The sequence below is a fragment of the Taudactylus pleione genome, unplaced genomic scaffold, assembly GCF_031769625.1.
Source record: "Taudactylus pleione unplaced genomic scaffold, aTauple2 ptg000875l, whole genome shotgun sequence".
NCBI lineage: Eukaryota > Metazoa > Chordata > Amphibia > Anura > Myobatrachidae > Taudactylus > Taudactylus pleione.
In genome coordinates this window covers 1233709-1260000 of record NW_028285277.1, presented here as the reverse complement: position 1 = coordinate 1260000, position 26292 = coordinate 1233709, and the positions used below count along the sequence as shown (strand labels likewise).

Here is a 26292-nt window from a genome sequence, read left to right as displayed (position 1 = left end):
GCGACCGGCGGCAGGCGCCTCCATTGTCTCCCATAGTTCTGCCCCTGCATACATCCATACATTCATGTTTTACTAAAGAAAAACTGACACAAATTGATAAAATTAAGGTGTAATTATTATACACAAATATATAAGAATGTTTAGTGCATTTAACGGTCATGAGAAACAAATGTAGTTATTGCTGATACTGACTTTCCCCTGAGTCCCTGGTACCCCGGCTGTGGGCTGCTGTCTTTTATTGCTATGTAATACCACATTCACCATAACCTAAGTAGCCATAACTGAGTGACCTAAAAACTGGAATTGTAAAAAGCTATTTGCTGGAGGATCACAATTATAGGAGTGACTTACATATAGCCTCTGTATTCTGCTCTGTATGTGTAAATACATGCAATATATGATATATGTATAAATGTATGCAATATACACATATACTGAGCCATGTGATCTCACCAGGGGAAAGCTGCACGCTGTCAGGGTTCTCCCAGCTGCTCATTATACTGTCTGCTCCTGAGTAACTGTCACCTTGGGCTGCTGTGAGTAGTACGTATATTAGCCAGCAGTGGTGCTACTGCCGTCTGATCAGCTCTGCTTAATATTGGGGAGAAGTGAGCAGGCTGTAGTGACATAACACCATCATTGCAGAGGTGGTCCCTACACTGTAATGGGTGTGTGTCAGCCCTATAAGGTAGAGGATGGCCTGGGAGATGGGAGTGACAGACACTGGGAAGATATAAAGCTGGATACATTGGCTCCCAAGGGCCATAAAATTACTCACACAAAGCAAGTTCATGATATAGCTGTATAACCTCAGCATTTCATTGTCCACAGCTGGACTCTGCCAGGACCAACAGCCAAACCCCACTCGGTGAGTAACACGGCATCTTATCCTTGTCTATTTCCCTTATTTGCTTTCCCGAGGATGTGTCAGTGAGATTGCACCAGCAGTAAGTGTTAGGTGGTACAGATGGTTCCGTGTGTAGCCAGCATTAGGTGGTACAGATGGTTCCGTGTGTAGCCAGCATTAGGTAGTACAGATGGTTCTGTGTGTAGCCAGCATTAGGTGGTACAGATGGTTCCGTGTGTAGCCAGCATTAGGTAGTACAGATGGTTCTGTGTGTAGCCAGCATTAGGTGGTACAGATGGTTCCGTGTGTAGCCAGCATTAGGTGGTACAGATGGTTCTGTGTGTAGCCAGCATTAGGTGGTACAGATGGTTCCGTGTGTAGCCAGCATTAGGTAGTACAGATGGTTCTGTGTGTAGCCAGCATTAGGTGGTACAGATGGTTCCGTGTGTAGCCAGCATTAGGTAGTACAGATGGTTCCGTGTCTAGCCAGCATTAGGTGGTACAGATGGTTCCGTGTGTAGCCAGCATTAGGTAGTACAGATGGTTCCGTGTGTAGCCAGCATTAGGTAGTATTAGGTGGTATTAGGTGTGTAGCCAGCATTAGGTGGTACAGATGGTAGCCAGCATTAGGTAGTACAGATGGTTCCGTGTGTAGCCAGCATTAGGTAGTACAGATGGTTCCGTGTGTAGCCAGCATTAGGTAGTACAGATGGTTCCGTGTGTAGCCAGCATTAGGTAGTACAGATGGTTCTGTGTGTAGCCAGCATTAGGTGGTACAGATGGTTCCGTGTGTAGCCAGCATTAGGTGGTACAGATGGTTCTGTGTGTAGCCAGCATTAGGTGGTACAGATGGTTCCGTGTGTAGCCAGCATTAGGTAGTACAGATGGTTCTGTGTGTAGCCAGCATTAGGTGGTACAGATGGTTCCGTGTGTAGCCAGCATTAGGTAGTACAGATGGTTCCGTGTGTAGCCAGCATTAGGTGGTACAGATGGTTCCGTGTGTAGCCAGCATTAGGTAGTACAGATGGTTCCGTGTGTAGCCAGCATTAGGTAGTATTAGGTGGTATTAGGTGTGTAGCCAGCATTAGGTGGTACAGATGGTAGCCAGCATTAGGTAGTACAGATGGTTCCGTGTGTAGCCAGCATTAGGTGGTACAGATGGTTCCGTGTGTAGCCAGCATTAGGTAGTACAGATGGTTCCGTGTGTAGCCAGCATTAGGTAGTACAGATGGTTCCGTGTGTAGCCAGCATTAGGTAGTACAGATGGTTCCGTGTGTAGCCAGCATTAGGTAGTACAGATGGTACAGATGGTAGCCAGCATTAGGTAGTACAGATGGTTCCGTGTGTAGCCAGCATTAGGTAGTACAGATGGTTCTGTGTGTAGCCAGCATTAGGTGGTACAGATGGTTCCGTGTGTAGCCAGCATTAGGTGGTACAGATGGTTCTGTGTGTAGCCAGCATTAGGTGGTACAGATGGTTCCGTGTGTAGCCAGCATTAGGTAGTACAGATGGTTCTGTGTGTAGCCAGCATTAGGTGGTACAGATGGTTCCGTGTGTAGCCAGCATTAGGTAGTACAGATGGTTCCGTGTGTAGCCAGCATTAGGTGGTACAGATGGTTCCGTGTGTAGCCAGCATTAGGTAGTACAGATGGTTCCGTGTGTAGCCAGCATTAGGTAGTATTAGGTGGTATTAGGTGTGTAGCCAGCATTAGGTGGTACAGATGGTAGCCAGCATTAGGTAGTACAGATGGTTCCGTGTGTAGCCAGCATTAGGTAGTACAGATGGTTCCGTGTGTAGCCAGCATTAGGTAGTACAGATGGTTCCGTGTGTAGCCAGCATTAGGTAGTACAGATGGTTCTGTGTGTAGCCAGCATTAGGTGGTACAGATGGTTCCGTGTGTAGCCAGCATTAGGTGGTACAGATGGTTCTGTGTGTAGCCAGCATTAGGTGGTACAGATGGTTCCGTGTGTAGCCAGCATTAGGTAGTACAGATGGTTCTGTGTGTAGCCAGCATTAGGTGGTACAGATGGTTCCGTGTGTAGCCAGCATTAGGTAGTACAGATGGTTCCGTGTGTAGCCAGCATTAGGTGGTACAGATGGTTCCGTGTGTAGCCAGCATTAGGTAGTACAGATGGTTCCGTGTGTAGCCAGCATTAGGTAGTATTAGGTGGTATTAGGTGTGTAGCCAGCATTAGGTGGTACAGATGGTAGCCAGCATTAGGTAGTACAGATGGTTCCGTGTGTAGCCAGCATTAGGTGGTACAGATGGTTCCGTGTGTAGCCAGCATTAGGTAGTACAGATGGTTCTGTGTGTAGCCAGCATTAGGTAGTACAGATGGTTCCGTGTGTAGCCAGCATTAGGTAGTACAGATGGTTCTGTGTGTAGCCAGCATTAGGTAGTACAGATGGTTCCGTGTGTAGCCAGCATTAGGTAGTACAGATGGTTCCGTGTGTAGCCAGCATTAGGTAGTACAGATGGTTCTGTGTGTAGCCAGCATTAGGTAGTACAGATGGTTCCGTGTGTAGCCAGCATTAGGTAGTATTAGGTGGTATTAGGTGTGTAGCCAGCATTAGGTGGTACAGATGGTAGCCAGCATTAGGTAGTACAGATGGTTCCGTGTGTAGCCAGCATTAGGTAGTACAGATGGTTCTGTGTGTAGCCAGCATTAGGTAGTACAGATGGTTCTGTGTGTAGCCAGCATTAGGTAGTACAGATGGTTCCGTGTGTAGCCAGCATTAGGTGGTACAGATGGTTCCGTGTGTAGCCAGCATTAGGTAGTACAGATGGTTCTGTGTGTAGCCAGCATTAGGTAGTACAGATGGTTCCGTGTGTAGCCAGCATTAGGTAGTACAGATGGTTCCGTGTGTAGCCAGCATTAGGTGGTACAGATGGTTCCGTGTGTAGCCAGCATTAGGTAGTACAGATGGTTCCGTGTGTAGCCAGCATTAGGTGGTACAGATGGTTCCGTGTGTAGCCAGCATTAGGTAGTACAGATGGTTCCGTGTGTAGCCAGCATTAGGTGGTACAGATGGTTCCGTGTGTAGCCAGCATTAGGTAGTACAGATGGTTCCGTGTGTAGCCAGCATTAGGTGGTACAGATGGTTCCGTGTGTAGCCAGCATTAGGTAGTACAGATGGTTCCGTGTGTAGCCAGCATTAGGTGGTACAGATGGTTCCGTGTGTAGCCAGCATTAGGTAGTACAGATGGTTCCGTGTGTAGCCAGCATTAGGTGGTACAGATGGTTCCGTGTGTAGCCAGCATTAGGTAGTACAGATGGTTCTGTGTGTAGCCAGCATTAGGTAGTACAGATGGTTCCGTGTGTAGCCAGCATTAGGTAGTACAGATGGTTCTGTGTGTAGCCAGCATTAGGTGGTACAGATGGTTCCGTGTGTAGCCAGCATTAGGTAGTACAGATGGTTCTGTGTGTAGCCAGCATTAGGTGGTACAGATGGTTCCGTGTGTAGCCAGCATTAGGTGGTACAGATGGTTCCGTGTGTAGCCAGCATTAGGTAGTACAGATGGTTCCGTGTGTAGCCAGCATTAGGTAGTATTAGGTGGTATTAGGTGTGTAGCCAGCATTAGGTGGTACAGATGGTAGCCAGCATTAGGTAGTACAGATGGTTCCGTGTGTAGCCAGCATTAGGTAGTACAGATGGTTCTGTGTGTAGCCAGCATTAGGTAGTACAGATGGTTCCGTGTGTAGCCAGCATTAGGTAGTACAGATGGTTCTGTGTGTAGCCAGCATTAGGTAGTATTAGGTGGTATTAGGTGTGTAGCCAGCATTAGGTGGTACAGATGGTAGCCAGCATTAGGTAGTACAGATGGTTCCGTGTGTAGCCAGCATTAGGTAGTACAGATGGTTCTGTGTGTAGCCAGCATTAGGTGGTACAGATGGTTCCGTGTGTAGCCAGCATTAGGTAGTACAGATGGTTCTGTGTGTAGCCAGCATTAGGTGGTACAGATGGTTCCGTGTGTAGCCAGCATTAGGTAGTACAGATGGTTCCGTGTGTAGCCAGCATTAGGTGGTACAGATGGTTCCGTGTGTAGCCAGCATTAGGTAGTACAGATGGTTCCGTGTGTAGCCAGCATTAGGTAGTACAGATGGTTCCGTGTGTAGCCAGCATTAGGTGGTACAGATGGTTCCGTGTGTAGCCAGCATTAGGTAGTACAGATGGTTCCGTGTGTAGCCAGCATTAGGTGGTACAGATGGTTCCGTGTGTAGCCAGCATTAGGTAGTACAGATGGTTCTGTGTGTAGCCAGCATTAGGTAGTACAGATGGTTCCGTGTGTAGCCAGCATTAGGTAGTACAGATGGTTCTGTGTGTAGCCAGCATTAGGTGGTACAGATGGTTCCGTGTGTAGCCAGCATTAGGTAGTACAGATGGTTCTGTGTGTAGCCAGCATTAGGTAGTACAGATGGTTCCGTGTGTAGCCAGCATTAGGTAGTACAGATGGTTCTGTGTGTAGCCAGCATTAGGTAGTACAGATGGTTCTGTGTGTAGCCAGCATTAGGTAGTACAGATGGTTCCGTGTGTAGCCAGCATTAGGTAGTACAGATGGTTCCGTGTGTAGCCAGCATTAGGTAGTACAGATGGTTCCGTGTGTAGCCAGCATTAGGTAGTACAGATGGTTCCGTGTGTAGCCAGCATTAGGTAGTACAGATGGTTCCGTGTGTAGCCAGCATTAGGTAGTACAGATGGTTCCGTGTGTAGCCAGCATTAGGTGGTACAGATGGTTCCGTGTGTAGCCAGCATTAGGTGGTACAGATGGTTCCGTGTGTAGCCAGCATTAGGTGGTACAGATGGTTCTGTGTGTAGCCAGCATTAGGTGGTACAGATGGTTCCGTGTGTAGCCAGCATTAGGTGGTACAGATGGTTCCGTGTGTAGCCAGCATTAGGTAGTACAGATGGTTCCGTGTGTAGCCAGCATTAGGTAGTATTAGGTGGTATTAGGTGTGTAGCCAGCATTAGGTGGTACAGATGGTAGCCAGCATTAGGTAGTACAGATGGTTCCGTGTGTAGCCAGCATTAGGTGGTACAGATGGTTCCGTGTGTAGCCAGCATTAGGTAGTACAGATGGTTCTGTGTGTAGCCAGCATTAGGTAGTACAGATGGTTCCGTGTGTAGCCAGCATTAGGTAGTACAGATGGTTCTGTGTGTAGCCAGCATTAGGTAGTATTAGGTGGTATTAGGTGTGTAGCCAGCATTAGGTAGTACAGATGGTAGCCAGCATTAGGTAGTACAGATGGTTCCGTGTGTAGCCAGCATTAGGTAGTACAGATGGTTCTGTGTGTAGCCAGCATTAGGTGGTACAGATGGTTCCGTGTGTAGCCAGCATTAGGTAGTACAGATGGTTCTGTGTGTAGCCAGCATTAGGTGGTACAGATGGTTCCGTGTGTAGCCAGCATTAGGTAGTACAGATGGTTCCGTGTGTAGCCAGCATTAGGTGGTACAGATGGTTCCGTGTGTAGCCAGCATTAGGTAGTACAGATGGTTCCGTGTGTAGCCAGCATTAGGTAGTACAGATGGTTCCGTGTGTAGCCAGCATTAGGTGGTACAGATGGTTCCGTGTGTAGCCAGCATTAGGTAGTACAGATGGTTCCGTGTGTAGCCAGCATTAGGTGGTACAGATGGTTCCGTGTGTAGCCAGCATTAGGTAGTACAGATGGTTCTGTGTGTAGCCAGCATTAGGTAGTACAGATGGTTCCGTGTGTAGCCAGCATTAGGTAGTACAGATGGTTCTGTGTGTAGCCAGCATTAGGTGGTACAGATGGTTCCGTGTGTAGCCAGCATTAGGTAGTACAGATGGTTCTGTGTGTAGCCAGCATTAGGTAGTACAGATGGTTCCGTGTGTAGCCAGCATTAGGTAGTACAGATGGTTCTGTGTGTAGCCAGCATTAGGTAGTACAGATGGTTCTGTGTGTAGCCAGCATTAGGTAGTACAGATGGTTCCGTGTGTAGCCAGCATTAGGTAGTACAGATGGTTCCGTGTGTAGCCAGCATTAGGTAGTACAGATGGTTCCGTGTGTAGCCAGCATTAGGTAGTACAGATGGTTCCGTGTGTAGCCAGCATTAGGTAGTACAGATGGTTCCGTGTGTAGCCAGCATTAGGTAGTACAGATGGTTCCGTGTGTAGCCAGCATTAGGTGGTACAGATGGTTCCGTGTGTAGCCAGCATTAGGTGGTACAGATGGTTCCGTGTGTAGCCAGCATTAGGTGGTACAGATGGTTCCGTGTGTAGCCAGCATTAGGTGGTACAGATGGTAGCCAGCATTAGGTAGTACAGATGGTTCCGTGTGTAGCCAGCATTAGGTAGTACAGATGGTTCCGTGTGTAGCCAGCATTAGGTAGTATTAGGTGGTATTAGGTGTGTAGCCAGCATTAGGTGGTACAGATGGTAGCCAGCATTAGGTAGTACAGATGGTTCCGTGTGTAGCCAGCATTAGGTAGTACAGATGGTTCCGTGTGTAGCCAGCATTAGGTAGTACAGATGGTTCCGTGTGTAGCCAGCATTAGGTGGTACAGATGGTTCCGTGTGTAGCCAGCATTAGGTGGTACAGATGGTTCCGTGTGTAGCCAGCATTAGGTGGTACAGATGGTTCCGTGTGTAGCCAGCATTAGGTGGTACAGATGGTTCCGTGTGTAGCCAGCATTAGGTGGTACAGATGGTTCCGTGTGTAGCCAGCATTAGGTGGTACAGATGGTTCCGTGTGTAGCCAGCATTAGGTAGTACAGATGGTTCCGTGTGTAGCCAGCATTAGGTGGTACAGATGGTTCCGTGTGTAGCCAGCATTAGATAGTACAGATGGTTCAGCCAGCATTAGGTGGTACAGATGGTTCCGTGTGTAGCCAGCATTAGTTGGTACAGTTGGTTCCGTGTGCAGCCAGCATTAGGTGGTACAGATGGTTCCGTGTGTAGCCATCATTAGGTAGTACAATACGTATGGAAACGTAGGTTACAGTCATGTTATCACTTTATTCTCTTTCAGAATTAAAAATTTTTGGAACATAAACATTTGCCTCTGTTTCTATAGTTTTCAAAAGCAATTTGGCTCTGTTATTCCAAAAGTACTGTAGTAATTATATCTGTCTTGATGGAGATTACTAATGGTGCAAATACAAAGAATGTGCAATTTATATTAGTAACCAAGTATTTGCTTTATTGATTTATTTTGCCCTTAAGTTATTTATTACCTTATTTTTAATGTTGGTCAACTTCACATGTGCTGGGTATACACTATACAATGATCTATCTATCACTAATGCTGGGCATACACTATACAATGATCTGTCTATCACTAATGCTGGGCATACACTATACACTTATCTGTCTGTCACTAATGCTGGGCATACACTATACACTGATCTGTCTGTCACTAATGCTGGGCATCCATTATACACTGATCTGTCTGTCACTAATGCTGGGCATCCACTATACACTGATCTGTGTATCACTAATGCTGGGTATACACTATACACTGATCTGTCTATCACTAATGCTGGGCATACACTATACACTGATCTGTCTATCACTAATGCTGGGCATACACTATACACTGATCTGTCTATCACTAATGCTGGGCATACACTATACAATGATCTGTCTATCACTAATGCTGGGCATACACTATACACTATACACTATACACTGATCTGTCTATCACTAATGCTGGGCATACACTATACACTGATCTGTCTATCACTAATGCTGGGCATACACTATACACTGATCTGTCTGTCACTAATGCTGGGCATACACTATACACTGATCTGTCTATCACTAATGCTGGGCATACACTATACAATGATCTGTCTATCACTAATGCTGGGCATACACTATACACTATACACTGATCTGTCTATCACTAATGCTGGGCATACACTATACACTGATCTGTCTATCACTAATGCTGGGCATACACTATACACTGATCTGTCTGTCACTAATGTTGGGCATACACTATACACTGATCTGTCTGTCACTAATGCTGGGCATACACTATACACTGATCTGTCTATCACTAATGCTGGGCATACACTATACACTGATCTGTCTATCACTAATGCTGGGCATACACTATACACTGATCTGTCTATCACTAATGCTGGGCATACACTATACACTGATCTGTCTATCAGTAATGCTGGGCATACACTATACACTGATCTGTCTATCACTAATGCTGGGCATACACTATACACTGATCTGTCTATCACTAATGCTGGGCAAACACTATACACTGATCTGTCTATCACTAATGCTGGGCATCCACTATACACTGATCTGTCTATCACTAATGCTGGGCATACACTATACAATGATCTGTCTATCACTAATGCTGGGCATACACTATACACTGATCTGTCTATCACTAATGCTGGGCATACACTATACAATGATCTGTCTATCACTAATGCTGGGCATACACTATACACTGATCTGTCTATCACTAATGCTGGGCATACACTATACACTTATCTCTCTATCACTAATGTTGGGGATACACTATACACTTATCTCTCTATCACTAATGCTGGGCATACACTATACACTTATCTCTCTATCACTAATGCTGGGCATACACTATACACTTATCTGTCTATCACAAATGCTGGGTATACACTATACACTTATCTGTTTGTCATTAATGCTGGGCATACACTATACAATGATCTGTCTATCACTAATGCTGGGCATACACTATACACTTATCTGTCTGTCACTAATGCTGGGCATACACTATACACTGATCTGTCTATCACTAATGCTGGGCATACACTATACAATGATCTGTCTATCACTAATGCTGGGCATACACTATACAATGATCTGTCTATCACTAATGCTGGGCATCCGCTATACACTTATCTGTCTATCACTAATGCTGGGCATACACTATACACTTATCTGTCTATCACTAATGCTGAGAATACACAGGCCCTCATTCAGAGCCGCACGCTCTGAGCAGAGCGCACGCACTGAATGAGGGCCGCCCTCCATAATTCTGGAGCGTCCTCCTGGACGCTCGTATAGCTGTGGGTCACCACCCACAGCCTATACGAGCGTGCAGTTTGATGGCCGCGATGGTCGTGACCATCGCGACCATCGAAACTGCGAGCCGGAGCCTGCGGTTGAGGTTTTCAACCGCAAGGCCCGGAGTGATTTTGGCTCTATCAGAGCCAAAATCACTCCCACTGACATCACTAGTGATGTCAGTGGGCCGGCTTCTGACGGTAGGCGTTCCCTTGGGAACGCCCCCGTCAGGGAGGCACGCCCACCAAAGGGGGCGTGCTGTCAATCAACATCGACAGCACGCCCCCTTTGATCAGACACAACAAGCGAAGGACTTTCCTTCGCTCGTCGCGTCTGGCGCATGCGCACGACGGAGCTCCCGCCGTCATGCGCATGCGCAGTGCACAACATCGACCCACTTGCGAGCGGACAGCCGCTTGCGAGTGGGTCTGAATCAGGGCCACTATACACTGATCTGTCTGTCACTAATGCTGGGCATACACTATACACTGATCTGTCTATCACTAATGTTGGGCATACACTGTACACTGATCTGTCTATCACTAATGCTGGGCATACACTATACACTGATCTGTCTATCACTAATGCTGGACATACACTGTACACTGATCTGTCTATCACTAATGCTGGGCATACACTATACACTGATCTGTCTATCACTAATGTTGGGCATACACTATACACTGATCTGTCTATCACTAATGCTGGGCATACACTATACACTGATCTGTCTATCACTAATGCTGGACATACACTATACACTGATCTGTCTATCACTAATGCTGGACATACACTATACACTTATCTGTCTATCACTAATGCTGGACATACACTATACACTGATCTGTCTATCACTAATGCTGGACATACACTATACACTTATCTGCCTGTCACTAATGCTGGGCATACACTATACACTGATCTGTCTATCACTAATGCTGGGCATACACTATACACTGATCTGTCTGTCACTAATGCTGGGTATACACTATACACTGATCTGTCTATCACTAATGCTGGACATACACTATACACTGATCTGTCTATCACTAATGCTGGACATACACTATACACTTATCTGTCTATCACTAATGCTGGACATTCACTATACACTTATCTGTCTATCACTAATGCTGGACATACACTATACACTGATCTGTCTATCACTAATGCTGGACATACACTATACACTGATCTGTCTATCACTAATGTTGGGCATACACTATACACTGATCTGTCTATCACTAATGCTGGGCATACACTATACACTGATCTGTCTATCACTAATGCTGGACATACACTATACACTGATCTGTCTATCACTAATGCTGGACATACACTATACACTGATCTGTCTGTCACTAATGCTGGACATACACTATACACTGATCTGTCTATCACTAATGCTGAACATACACTATACACTGATCTGTCTGTCGCTAATGCTGGGTATACACTATACACTGATCTGTCTATCACTAATGCTGGGCATACACTATACACTGATCTGTCTATCACTAATGCCGGGCATACACTATACACTTATCTGTCTATCACTAATGCCGGGCATACACTATACAATGATCTGTCTATCACTAATGCCGGGCATACACTATACACTGATCTGTCTATCACTAATGCTGGGCATACACTATACAATGATCTGTCTATCACTAATGCTGGGCATACACTATACACTATACAATTATCTGTCTGTCACTAATGCTGGGCATACACTATACACTGATCTGTCTATCACTAATGCTGGGCATACACTATACACTTATCTGTCTATCACTAATGCTGGGCATACACTATACAATGATCTGTCTATCACCAATGCTGGGCATACACTATACACTGATCTGTCTGTCACTAATGCTGGGCATACACTATACACTGATCTGTCTGTCACTAATGCTGGGCATACACTATACACTGATCTGTCTGTCACTAATGCTGGGCATACACTATACAATGATCTGTGTGTCACTAATGCTGGGCATACACTATACACTGATCTGTCTATCACTAATGCTGGGCATACACTATACACTGATCTGTCTGTCACTAATGCTGGGCATACACTATACAATGATCTGTCTATCACTAATGCTGGGCATACACTATACAATGATCTGTCTATCACTAATGCTGGGCATCCACTATACACTTACCTGTCTATCACTAATGCTGGGCATACACTATACATTGATCTGTCTATCACTAATGCTGGGCATCTGTCACTAATGCTGGGCATACACTATACACTGATCTGTCTATCACTAATGCTGGGCATACACTATACACTGATCTGTCTATCACTAATGCTGGGCATACGCTATACACTTATCTATCACTAATGCTGGGAATACACTATACACTTATCTGTCTATCACTAATGCTGGGCATACACTATACAATGATCTGTCTATCACTAATGCTGGGCATACACTATACAATGATCTGTCAGACATCTGTCCAATCTGGCTGGCTGGAATGAAAACCTGGTAATGTAAAGGAGCCTTTGACAACTGACCATTTGCTCACAAACACTGGAAAAAAGACAAAAATGGTCGTTCAGACAAACTTGTTAAATCAAATAATTTTAACGAATTTGAACAATCATTTCTCCGTTTCCCGCGTTCGGGACAATATGGTGGAATGTCATTTGCTCCCATACATTACCAGATTTTCAGATAATTGTATACTGTATGCCCAGCATTAGTCTCTATGTTATCCAGTTTTATGTGATGGTACTATATGTATTTAGAAGTATGCAATGATGTTTCTTTAGAGATAACAGATGCATAAACTCTAGTACAATATAATAATCTCATTATAAAATCACAGTATAATACAGAATAAAGTGGGTCTAGTAGCAGCTGAATTAGGCACACACAGAATGACAGTAAGGGCTTTGCACTAACACAAGTGCCGGTATAAGTGCTTCCTAGTGGATGCTGTCAGGCAGTAGATATAAATCCTGTCCAAGAGAGGAGCGAATCCTGATGGATGACAGAGAGATGAAGTAAAAATTCAGGAAAGGGCCTGACACAAGCGCATCCTCTCTAGGCATCAGCTTACATATATGACAACACGAAAGCTACAAGGTTACGTTACAATATGCGAAGCCTTCGGAAACCTAGTTTACATTCCAGCTTCCACGTGTTCCCAGTTAAGTTTAGTCTTAAAGGATAATTTATAGATGCAAATAGATGCAAGCTGGTCTTTCATGAATGAAGGAATTCTTCACTTACTAATTTACAGGTGACGGGTTCCAGCATTTGAAACACACACGAATATATGTTTTTGGGGGAAGAATACACAATTAATTATAGCAGTTACTTGTCACTAGTGCTGTATGTACATAAATCCAGAGCTGGAAAGTCTGTCCTAGTACTTCCACATGTCCTGCTCAGTTTTTGTAAATAGATCAGAAGTCCTCAGCTCCACTGCTAGACCTAAAGGCTGAATAACAGGGCTGCTGTCTAATAACACTTCTTACCACAGTCACTGAACTACCGTTACTAAAACATAGATCATATTTTACTGGTGGTAGAACAAACAATATATATATATATATATATATATATATACATATATATATATATATATATATATATATATATACAATAAGTTAAACTACAATAAGCAAAATACTGTGTTTGTGCTTCATAATTGAGTTGTGCATATAACTATTTAATTAGTTATATGATAAAACATAATTCTGTATTTTATATATATCATATAGAATAAGTAATATATTCTACTAGATATAACTATTTATGACAATGGGCAAAGTTGCTAATAAAAACAATAATACTGTAACCCCATAAACAAGAACTATTTGTAAGTACTGGCCAGCAGCAAAAACAAGTTGAATGTGTTTGATGCCATAATTACATCAATACTCTGTACTCTGTGCTGCTGGGGACCCTGCTCCTCCCACTATATAACTCTCAGTCTGTGGCTTCCTGCTGCCCCCATTCCCCTCCTCACATCATGTCACTGCCCCTGTCACATGCAGCCCTGTCCTCACTAACACATCACTCATCTCCTGATATACTCTGTGCTGCTGGGACCCTACTCCTCCTACTATATAACGCTCAGTCTATGGCTTCCTGCTGCCTCCATTCCCCTCCTCACATCATGTCACTGCCCCTGTCACATGCAGACCTGTCCTCACTAACACATCACTCATCTCCTGATATACTCTGTGCTGCTGGGACCCTACTCCTCCTACTATATAACGCTCAGTCTATGGCTTCCTGCTGCCTCCATTCCCCTCCTCACATCATGTCACTGCCCCTGTCACATGCAGACCTGTCCTCACTGACACATCACTTATATCCTGATATACTCTGTGCTGCTGGAAGACCCTGTTCCTCCCACTATATAACTCTCATTCTGTGACTTCCTGTTGCCTCCATTCCCCTCCTCACCTCATGTCACTGCCCGTCACATGCAGCCCTGTCCTCACTAACACATCACTCATCTCCTGATATACTCTGTGCTACTTGGGACCATGCTCCTCCCACTATATAACTCTCAGTCTGTGGCTTCCTGCTGCCACCATTCACCTCCTCACATCATGTCACTGACCCTGTCACATGTAGCCCTGTCCTCACTGTCACATCACTTATCTCCTGATATACTCTGTGCTGCTGGGGACCCTGCTCCTCCCACTATATAACTCTCAGTCTGTGACTTCCTGCTGCCACCATTCACCTCCTCACATCATGTCACTGCCCCTGTCAAATGCAGCCCTGTCCTCACTAACACATCACTCATCTCCTGATATACTCTGTGCTGCTGGGGACCCTGCTCCTCCCACTATATAACTCTCAGTCTGTGGCTTCCTGCTGCCCACATTCCCCTCCTCACATTATGTCACTGCCCCTGTCACATGCACCCCTGTCCTCACTGTCACATCACTCATCTCCTGATATACTCTGTGCTGCTGGGTGACCCTGCTCCTCCCACTATATAACTCTCAGTCTGTGGCTTCCTGCTGCCCCCATTCCCCTCCTCACATCATGTCACTGCCCCTGTCACATGCAGCCCTGTCCTCACTGACACATCACTCATCTCCTGATATACTCTGTGCTGCTGGGGACCTTGCTCCTCCCACTATATAACTCTGTCTGTGGCTTCCTGCTGCCTCCATTCCCCTCCTCACATCATGTCACTGCCCCTGTCACATGCAGCCCTGTCCTCACTAACACATAACTAATCTCCTGATATACTCTGTGCTGCTGGGGACCCTGCTCCTCCCACTATATAACTCTCAGTCTGTGACTTCCTGCTGCCTCCATTCCCCTCCTCACATCATGTCACTGCCCCTGTCACATGCAGCCCTGTCCTCACTGACACATCACTCATCTCTTGATATACTCTGTGCTGCTGGGGACCCTGCTCCTCCCACTATATAACTCTCAGTCTGTGGCTTCCTGCTGCCTCCATTCCCCTCCTCACATCATGTCACTGCCCCTGTCACATGCAGCCCTGTCCTCACTAACACATGACTCATCTCTGATATACTCTGTGCTGCTGGGGACCCTACTCCTCCCACTATATAACTCTCAGTCTGTGGCTTCCTACTGCCTCCATTCCCCTCCTCACATCATGTCACTGCCCCTGTCACATGCAGCCCTGTCCTCACTGACACATCACTAATCTCATGATATACTCTGTGCTGCTGGGGACCCTGCTCCTCCCACTATATAACCCTAAAGGTGCCTACACACATGGCGATATTTTACCTGATCTAGCCGATTCCGACGCATCGGAATGACAGATCGTGTAAAATATGCCCAAATCGGGAGTTCCCACTCACGATCATGATGCGATGCACGTCCCCGCAGGTCTTGAGATCTTCCGTGATGTATCGCAGATCTTATAATCTGAAGTCACAATGCACTGGATAGTTTAGGAGGATGCACCATTGAGTGAGTGGGGGTTGCGATCTGTGCGTTCACCCTCCCCAATCCTATCAGGTACAGGCAGGGCTTTGTGGCAGCTGCCTCCTTGTACTCACTGGGCTGCTGCCGCTGATAAAACTAGGAGGGGTTGATTGGGGCCCCTCCAGCAGGCCTGGGTAATCAGTACCTGCTTCCCCCTCTGTGCGCCCCTGCACATCACTCATCTCGCCCAGACCCCCTCCCCCGGCCCCATGAAGCACTTGCTCTGAAATGAGCAGAATGTGGGTATTTTCTGAGCTTTTCCTAATCTAGCGTTTTATAAGCAGAGTGTGTGCCCAGGATGCTGGGGGTGCATCACCCTCCTAGGATCTGTGCCAGCCGTGGCTGAGGAGTCCCAGACTAGTCGGATATGACTATTAATAACAAAACCTCCATCAGACTCTATGTAAATGCACCATAAACACTGGGCAGAATGACAAAGGATGAGATGATGTTTTCTTGTCACTTTTTCCAGGATAAATTATATGAAATGGCCGCAGAAATGTTTCTCCCCCAACTGGCTGATATATGACATATTGTGGGTTCTAGGTCCACCGCAGAGATTCTGCCATTCCAGGCTTTATGTACCGTGTCCCCTTTCTGTTCCCATGATGTAATGAAATGCTTGTCTGATTTCTGTCCCTATGATGTAATGAAAAGCTTGTCTGATTTCTGTCCCCATGATGTAATGAAACGCGTGTCTGATTTCTGTTCCCATGATGTAATGAAACGCGTGTCTGATTTCTGTCCCCATGATGTAATGAAACGCGTGTCTGATTTCTGTCCCCATGATGTAATGAAACGCGTGTCTGATTTCTGTCCCCATGATGTAATGAAACGCGTGCCTGATTTCTGTCCCCATGATGTAATTAAACGCATGTCTGATTTCTGTCTCTATGATGTAATGAAACGCTTGTCTGATTTCTGTCCCCATGATGTAATGAAACGCGTGTCTGATTTCTGTCCCCATGATGTAATGAAATGCGTGTCTGATTTCTGTCCCCATGATGTAATGAAACGCATGTCTGATTTCGGTCCCCATGATGTAATGAAACGCGTGTCTGATTTCTGTCCCCATGATGTAATGAAACGCGTGTCTGATTTCTGTCCCCATGATGTAATGAAACGCGTGTCCGATTTCTGTCCCCATGATGTAATGAAACACATGTCTGATTTCTGTCCCCATGATGTGATGAAACACGTGTCTGATTTCTGTCCCCATGATGTAATGAAACGCGTGTCTGATTTCTGTCCCCATGATGTAATAAAACACGTGTCTGAATGGTTTTATTCTTTTCCTGCAGCCGTCATGCATCTAATAACAGACCTCACCAAGATGGCGCTCATCCTGTGCAGTGTATCGCTGTTCTCGGGATATGAGGGGAAACCTGTAACGTGAGTCACTTCTGTGTTTTCATCTACTCACCTTATCTAGATAGGCTCTGATTCAGATGTGGACATCTTTTTAACAGAGGAGGGGGCTCATGTGCAGACTCAGTGAGGGCCCCCTCCTCTCTCCGGTGGTGCCACGGTGCACCAGGCGCATAGTGCCAGAATTTACTGTGCATGCGCCGGTCTCCAGGAAAGTGTTTTCCTGGGGACAGCGGTACTGCCGCCATTTTCCCAATGATTTTTGGACTACGGACAGGTAAGTATAAGACTAATCAGTGCAAGGTGTGCGGTGTGGGCCCCTCCTGGACTCAGGGCCCCGTGTGCCCCACACACCCTGCAACCATTATAGATATGCTCCTGGTGGATGGTATTGCACAGCCGCAAGGAAGTGCAAGGAAGCGGCTGAGCAATACCGTCCAACTAAAGTGCAAATGCAGCAGGAGGTGTTAGTGGTAAACAGTCACCTGCTGGCGGCATCTGTGATCCAAGTGCAGCGCCTGCTCCGCCAGCGCTACACTGCTGCAGATCCCCGGTCGCTGTCTTGACCAGGCTGCGTAAGTCGAAACTTTTTCAGCCTGTCCGGCTCCTGGCCACTTGCGGGGCTGAAAATCTGTGTCCTGCACAGTCTGGCCCTGGCACTTTCAGGAAAGGCAGCCTCTGTGCCACCACCAAATGCCGACACCTGCCAGTCACACTTTGGAGCCTATTCATCATACCTAAACTTTCTGTGGGGGTAATTAGGTTTAGAGATGGCATGGAGTTCTACCTAATTACCGGAGGAATTCATCATTCCTCCTCCCCATAACTATCTATTCCGAAGAGCTGTCATTTTTGTGATGACAGCTATTCGGGAAATAGATAGTTATCCCTCTCTACACTAACTTACCGCAGCTGTAATCAGTGCGGCGCATGCACTGTTACATCTGTACAACCAGCGCATGCACAGCACTGCCTACACCTGCGGTAACTCTGTGTGTCCCCCCAACTCCCCATCCGCTCACCTGCCCCCCGTTCCCGACTTACCTGCCCACTGCAGCAGCCTCCAGCTCCGTCCTGCTGGTCTGACAAGTAATCTCCCGGCAGCACACAGTGCAGTTTAGGGGGAAAAAAGTGTTTTCTTCTCTAAACTTTACTGTGTTCTGCCTGGAGAACACAGTGTCCGAGCAGCCACTGGAGCCGGAGGAGATACCAGGGAGCGCTGGAGCGAGACGCCGGGGGACCTGCCCAGCTGACACAGGTAAGTGTCACCTGCTATATGCCACCTCACAGTGCCGTATAGTAACTCCATCAAATTCAGAAAATACATAATTTTCAGAATTTGATGAATACCATAATATCCATATCCCCATACTAATGTACTAATGTATGTACTAATGTATGGGGAGTGTGGAGAGTAACGCAGGGGGACATAACCAGCAGATATCAGTGATATCTCCTGTGTTAAGTGTTTCCATGAATACTAAAATAACATTAGTTAAGGAAAATGGCCTTAAAAACGTTATTTTAGTGTTGATGAATAGGCCCCTTTCACGTGATGGCACTGCAGGCCAACAAGTGGGGCTCGTATTGCACATGCGCAAACCCACAAACCTTGCAGATATATGTAAACCTCCGGGGGGATTCCGGGGCTCAGAATGCCAGCACCAGCATACCGACCGTAAATAGCGGGGCTAGGGGGTTAGGCACTAGGGAGATGGTTAGGGTTAGGCACTAGGGGAAGGGTTAGGCACTAGGGAGAGGGTTAGGCACTAGGGGGAGGGTTAGGGTTAGGCACTAGGGAGATGGTTAGGGTTAGGCACTAGGGGGAGGGTTAGGGTTAAGCACTAGGGGGAGGGCTAGGGTTAGGCACTAGGGGGAGCGTTAGGCACTAGGGGGAGGGCTAGGGTTAGGCACTAGGGGGAGGGTTAGGCACTAGGGGGAGGGCTAGGGTTAGGCACTAGGGGGAGGGCTAGGGTTAGGCACTAGAGAGATGGTTAGGGTTCGGCACTAGGAGGAGGGTTAGTGTTAGGCACTAGGGAGATGGTTAGGGTTCGGCACTAGGGGGAGGATTAGTGTTAGGCACTAGGGAGATGGTTAGGGTTAGGCACTAAGGGGGAGGATTAGTGTTAGGCACTAGGGGGAGGGTTAGGCACTAGGGGAAGGGTTAGGGTTAGGCACTAGGGGGAGGGTTAGGGTTAGGCACAAGGGAGATGGTTAGGGTTAGGCACTAGGGGGGAGGGTTAGGCACTAGGGAGATGATTAGGGTTAGGCACTAGGGGGAGGGTTAGGCACTAAGGGGAGGGTTAGGCACTAGGGGGTGGGTTAGAGTTAGGCACTAGGGATATGGTTAGGGTTATACACTAGGGGGAGGGTTAGGGTTAGGCACTAGGGGAAGGGTTAGGCACTAGGGAGAGGGTTAGGCACTAGGGGGAGGGTTAGGGTTAGGCACTAGGGAGATGGTTAGGGTTAGGCACTAGGGGAAGGGTTAGGCACTAGGGGGTGGGTTAGGCACTAGGGAGATGGTTAGGGCTAGGCACTAGGGGGAGGGTTAAGGTTAGGCACTAGGGAGAGGGTTAGGGTTCGGCACTAGGGAGAGGGTTAAGGTTAGGCACTAGGGAGAGGGTTAGGGTTAGGCACTAGGGGGAGGGTTAGACACTAGGGAGATGGTTAGGCATTAGGGAGATGGTTAGGGTTAGGCACTAGGGGGGAGGGTTAGGCACTAGGAGGAGGGTTAGGGTTAGGCACTAGGGGGAGGATTAGGGTTAGGCACTAGGGAGATGGTTAGGGTTAGGCACTAGGGGGGGTTAGGGTTAGGCACTAGAGAGATGGTTAGTCACTAGGGGGTGGATTAGGGTTAGGCACTAGGGAGATGGTTAGGGTTAGGCACTAGGGGGAGGGTTATGGTTAAGCACTAGGGAGATGGTTAGAGTTAGGCACTAGGTGGAGGGTTAGGCACTAGGGAGATGGTTAGGGTTAGGCACTAGGGGGAGGGTTAGGTACTAGGGAGATGGATAGGGTTAGGCACTAGGGGGAGGGTTAGGCACTAGGAGGAGGGTTAGGCACTAGGGGGTGGGTTAGGGTTAGGCACTAGGGGGAGGGTTAGAGTTAGGCACTAGGGGGAGGGTTAGTCACTAGGGGAGGGTTAGAGTTAGGCACTAGGGGGCGGGTTAGGCACTAGGGGGAGAGTTAGGGTTAGGCACTAGGGGAAGGGTTAGGGTTAGGCACTAGGGGGTGGGTTAGGCACTAGGGAGATGGTTAGGGTTAGGCACTAGGGGGAGGGTTAGTTAGGCACTAGGGGAATGGTTAGGGTTAGTCACTAGAGGGTTAGGCACTATGGGGAGGGTTAGACTCTAGGGAGATGATTAGGGTTAGGCACTAGGTGGAGGGTTAGGCACTAGGGCGTGGGTTAGGCACTAGGGAGATGGTTAGGGTTAGGCACTAGGGGGAGGGTTAGTTAGGCACTAGGGGAAGGGTTAGGGTTAGTCACTAGAGGGTTAGGCACTATGGGGAGGGTTAGACACTAGGGAGATGATTAGGGTTAGGCACTAGGTGGAGGGTTAGGCACTAGGGCGTGGGTTAGGCACTAGGGAGATGGTTAGGGTTAGGCACTAGGGGGAGGGTTAGGCACTAGGGGAGGGTTAGACACTAGGGAGATGGTTAGGGTTAGGCACTAGGGGGAGGGTTAGAGATAGGCAGTAGGGGGAGGGTTAGGCACTGGGGGAGGGTTAGGCACTAGGGGGAGGGTTAGGGTTAGGCACTTGGGAGGGTTATGGTTAGGGTTAGGCACTAGAGGGAGGGTTAGGCACTTGGGGGAGGGTTATGGTTAGTGTTAGGCACTAGAGGGAGTGTTAGGGTTAGGCACTAGGGGGTGGGTTAGGGTTAGGCACTAGGGGGAGGGTTAGGGTTAGGCACTAGGGGGAGGGTTAGGGTTAGGCACTTGGGAGATGGTTAGGGTTAGGCACTAGGGGAGGGTTATGCACTAGGGGGTGGGTTAGGGTTAGGCACTAGGGATATGGATAGGGTTATTCACTAGGGGGAGGGTTAGGGTTAGGCACTAGGGGGAGGGTTAGGGTTAGGGACTAGGGGGTTAGGGTTAGGGACTAGGGGGTTAGGGTTAGGCACTAGGGGGTGGGTTAGGGTTAGGCACTAGGGGGTGGGTTAGGGTTAGGCACTAGGGATAGGCACTAAGGGGAGGGATAGGATTAGGCACTAGAGGGAGGGTTAGGCACTAGGGGAGGGTTAGGGTTAGGCACCAGAGGGAGGGTTAGGGTTAGGCACTAGGGGGAGGGTTAGGCACTATGAGAAGGGTTAGACACTAGGGAGAGGATTAGGCACTAGGGGTAGGGTTAGGCACTAGGGAATGGGTTAGGGTTAGGCACTAGGGGAGGGTTAGGCACTAGGGGGGAGGATTAGGGTTAGGCACTAGGGGTAGGGTTAGGCACTAGGGGGTGGGTTAGGCACAAGGGAGATGGTTAGGCACTAGGGGGAGGGTTAGGATTAGGGACTAGTGGGAGGGTTAGGGTTAGGCACTAGGGGGAGGGTTAGAGTTAGGCACTAGGGGGAGGGTTAGGCACTACGGGTTTAGGGTTAGGCACTAGGGGGAGGGTTAGGCACTAGGGAGTGGGTTAGGAACAAGGGGGGGGTTAGAGTTAGGCACTAGGGGGAGGGTTAGGGTTAGGCACTAGGGGAGGGTTAGAGTTAGGCACTAGGGGGGGGTTAGGCACTAGGGGGAGAGTTAGGGTTAGGCACTATGGCTAGGGTTAGGCACTAGGGGATGGGTTAGGCACTAGGGAGATGGTTAAGGTTAGGCACTAGGGGGAGGGTTAGGCACTAGAGGGAGGGTTAGGCACTATGGGGAGGGTTAGGGTTAGGCACTAGGGGGTGGGTTAGGCACTAGGGAGATGGTTAGGCACTAGGGGGAGGGTTAGAGTTAGGCACCAGGGGGAGGGTAAGGGTTAGTAACTAGAGGGTTAGGCACTATGGGGAGGGATAGACACTAGGGAGATGATTAGGGTTAGGCACTAGGGGTGGGTTAGGCACTAGGGAGATGGTTAGGGTTAGCAGGGCCGCAACTAGGGGGGAGCTAGAGGTGCACGTGCACCGGGTGCCGGATTGCAGGGGGTGAAAAAAGCTGACTCGAGGTGGCTTGGGGGCTGCATCCAAAAATGGCCGCCGCCAAAGAGGCAACAGATGCTAGAGGTCCTAATGGACCTCTAGTGTCTGTTAGGCCAGTGCATTGCACACAGCATTCCCGGCTGAGATACACTGGGGCCGGGGAAATGGGGTTGAGAGTCGCACTGGGGTCAAGAGACGCACACTGGGGGGCACAAAATTGCTGCCTTGCACCGGGTGACAGATATCCTAGTTTCGGCCCTGGGGTTAGGCACTAGGGTTAGGGTTAGGCACTAGGGGGAGGGTTAGGTACTAGGGGGAGAGTCTGGGTTAGGCACTATGGGTATGGTTAGGCACTAGGGGGTGGGTTAGGCACTAGGCAGATGTTTAGGGTTAGGCACTAGGGGGAGGGTTAGGGTTAGGCACTAGAGGGAGGGTTAGGCACTAGGGAGATGGTTAGGCACTAGGGGGAGGGTTAGAGTTAGGTACTAGGGGTAGGGTTAGGTTTAGAACTAGAGGGTTAGGCACTATGGGGAGGGTTAGACACTAGGGAGATGATTAGGGTTAGGCACTAGGGGGTGGGTTAGGCACTAGGGAGATGGTTAGGGTTAGGGACTAGGGGGAGGGTTAAGCACTAGGGGTAGGCTTAGGCACTACGGGGAGGATTAGATACTAGGGAGATGGTTAGGGTTTAGGCACTTGGGGGAGGGTTAGAGATAGGCAGTAGGGGGAGGGTTAGGGTTAGGCACTGGGGGAGGGTTAGGGTTAGGCACTAGGAGGAGGGTTAGGCACTTGGGGGAGGGTTATGGTTAGGGTTAGGCACTAGAGGGAGGGTTAGGCACTAGAGTGAGGGTTAGGCACTAGGGGTAGGGTTAGGCACTAGGGGGGGTTAGGGTTAGGCACTAGAGGGAGGGTTATGGTTCGGCACTAGGGATAGGGTTAGGCACTAGGGGAAGGGATAGGATTAGGCACTAGGGGGAGGGTTAGGCACTAGGGGGAGGGTTAGGGTTAGGCAGTAGAGGGAGTGTTAGGCACTAGGGGTAGGGTTAGGCACTAGGGGGAGGGTTAGGGTTAGGCACTATGGGGAGGGTTAGACACTAGGGAGAGGGTTAGGCACTAGGAGTAGGGTTAGGCACTAGGAGGAGGGTTAGGCACTAGGGAATGGGTTAGGGTTAGGCACTAGGGGGTGGATTAGGGTTAGGAACTAGGGTGAGGGTTAGGCATTAAGGGGGGAGGGTGAGGGTTAGGCACTAGGGGTAGGGTTAGGCACTAGGGAGAGGGTTAGGGTTAGGCACTAGTGGGGGGGTTTGGGTTAGGCACTAGGGGGAGGGTTAGGGTTAGGCACTATGGGGAGGGTTAGACACTAGGGAGAGGGTTAGGCACTAGGGGTAGGCACTAAGGGGAGGGTTAGGCACTAGGGAATGGGTTAGGGTTAGGCACTAGGGGGTGGATTAGGGTTAGGCTCTAGGGGGAGGGTTAGGGTTAGGCACAAAGGGGGGAGGGTTAGGGTTAGGCACTATAGGGAGGGTTAGGCACTAGGGGGAGGGTTAGGCACTAGGGAGGGTTAGGCACTAGAGGGAGGGATAGGGTTAGGCACTAAGGGGAGGGATAGGATTAGGCATTAGGGGGGGTTAGGGTTAGGCACTAGGGGGAGGGTTAGGTACTAGGGGGAGGGTTAGGGTTAGGCACTATGGGGAGGGTTAGACACTAGGGAGAGGGTTAGGCACTAGGGGGAGTGTTAGGGTTAGGCACTAGGGGTAGGGTTAGGCACTAGGGAATGGGTTATGGTTAGGCACTAGGGGGTGGATTAGGGTTAGGCACTAGGGGGAGGGTTAGGCACTAAGGGGAGGGTTAGGCACTAAGGGAAGGTTACGCACTAGGGGAAGGGTTAGGGTTAGGCACTAGGGTTAGGCACTGGGGGGAGGGTTAGGTTTAGGCACTTGGGGGAGTGTTAGGCACTAAGGGGGGAGGGTTAGGCACTAGGGTTAGGCAATATAGGGAGGGTTAGGGTTATGCACTAGGGGGAGGGTTAGGAGTAGGCACTGGGGGAGGGTTAGGCACTAGGCTAAGGGTTAGGCACTAGGGGGAGGGTTAGGCACTAAGGGGGGAGGGTTAGGGTTAGGCACTAGGGTTAGGCAATATAGGGAGGGTTAGGGTTATGCACTAGGGGGAGGGTTAGGAGTAGGCACTGAGGGAGGGTTAGGCACTAGGGGGAGGGTTAGGCACTAGGGGGAGGGTTAGGCACTAAGGGAAGGTTACGCACTAGGGGAAGGGTTAGGGTTAGGCACTAGGGTTAGGCACTGGGGGGAGGGTTAGGTTTAGGCACTTGGGGGAGGGTTAGGCACTAAGGGGGGAGGGTTAGGGTTAGGCACTAGGGTTAGGCAATATAGGGAGGGTTAGGGTTATGCACTAGAGGGAGGGTTAGGAGTAGGCACTGAGGGAGGGTTAGGCACTAGGGGGAGGGTTAGGCACTAGGGGGAGGGTTAGGGTTAGGAACTAATGGGGAGGATAGATTTAGGCACTGGGGAGGTGGGTTAGTGGTAGGTAGAGGGGGAGGGTTAGGATACCTACTGATCAGTATTCTAACCCTGTCAGGATTCTGACTGCCAGGACCCCAAGTGCCGGCGTCCCGTACCCAACCCATCTGAATCACGCCATATGACACATAGAGCATTTCCTTCCATTTACAAATCAGTAACTTGTTCTTGTTCACAACCGAATGACCTATTGTCCTGTACATGTGTTTTCTCCAGGAGACGGGCGGTCAGTGAGATGCAGCTGATGCACAATTACGGGGATTTCAGGCACACATTGCAGAGACAGGACTGGCTGCAGCTGAAGCTACAGAATTTGTACCCGGCTCCCATCAGCACCCCGCAGGAATCTACGCCCAAGGTCGCCGAGAGCAAGCCACAAAAACCTCACAAGAAAGACAAGTTGGTGGAGAACCGGTCCAAGAACACGGCCCATCAAAACCAGCGAACACACGTGAAGAAATCGCACCGACATGGGGCAAAAAACCACACAGACAACTCCATAAAGCCAGATTTTCAGTGACGGATCCCGATGATCAGTCACTTGTAGCACAGACGGCTGATTGGGAGAGACGGTCAGTTCTGAGCCAATACACAGAGAGATACACGGCGCAGGGAGCCAGCGATGAGCCATGGGGGAGAACATACAGTGTGATACATATCAGGGACAGGAACACGCACAGACCAAATTCACCACTTACTATATGAAGCTGTTTATGCCCCTTTATTGCTGAGCTGCTAGAAGTGTATTTCCTCTGTTAGATATGTAGAAAAGAGTACTATGTATAAAATACTAGTATCCTTATATAAAATAATAACTACTAATAACCTTCACAGATATTCATGCTGATGTTCCGATGCTTTGGTAGAACTTGCAATGTCTGTCATTTTATTTACATTTTCTGCAGAGTGATTGGTTGTTAATCTCTGTTATCAGCCATTTCTGTGACAGGTGGCCGACTGCAATGTCCTTCTATGTAATACAGACAGGAATGTTACTGGCCAATGCTGGGGATCTGACGTCACCTTAAGGTGCTGCGCATTATCTGGCTGCGCTATAGATAAAGCATAGTAATCACCTGACCGTTTTTAACCACAAGCCCAATGGTCCCATTGCATTCAGCACGGTAGTAATTTTCAGCCATATGTCAGCTTGTGAGACCAGCTTCTCATGTATATTGTGACCAGTATCAGTAAGTTAACTTGTATTTAAGGTTTAGTGCATACTTACCTACTTTTAAAAAAGCATTTCAGGGAGATTGTGAAAGCAGCACCTATGAGCGCGGTGGTAAAGTGGGCATGTACTGCTATATCTGAGAGGCGTGTCATACATGTGACAGGCGGGTACTGCTATATCTAAGAGGTGTGTCATACATGTGATAGGCATGTACTGCTACATCTGAGAGGCATGTCATACATGTGATAGGCAT

General features: G+C 48.4%; 1 protein-coding gene across 1 annotated transcript; it reads left to right on the top strand.

Moving 5' to 3' along the window:
- Positions 1-783: 783 nt before the first annotated feature.
- PTH (parathyroid hormone) lies at positions 784-25657 on the top strand. Its single transcript, XM_088458952.1, has 3 exons — positions 784-868; positions 17150-17240; positions 25082-25657. The coding sequence occupies exons 2-3, from the start codon at positions 17155-17157 to the stop codon at positions 25383-25385; spliced, it is 390 nt and encodes a 129-aa protein (XP_088315078.1). The 5' UTR covers positions 784-868; positions 17150-17154; the 3' UTR covers positions 25386-25657.
- The last annotated feature ends 635 nt before the right edge of the window (positions 25658-26292 follow it).

What these genes read in the sequence shown, in the direction of transcription:
- PTH (XM_088458952.1), top strand. Translation starts at nt 17,155, where the DNA reads ATGCATCTAATAACAGACCTCACCAAGATGGCGCTCATCCTGTGCAGT. An exon ending in TATGAGGGGAAACCTGTAAC is followed by an intron (nt 17,241 to 25,081) that starts GTGAGTCACTTC and finishes TGTTTTCTCCAG; the next exon opens with GAGACGGGCGGTCAGTGAGA.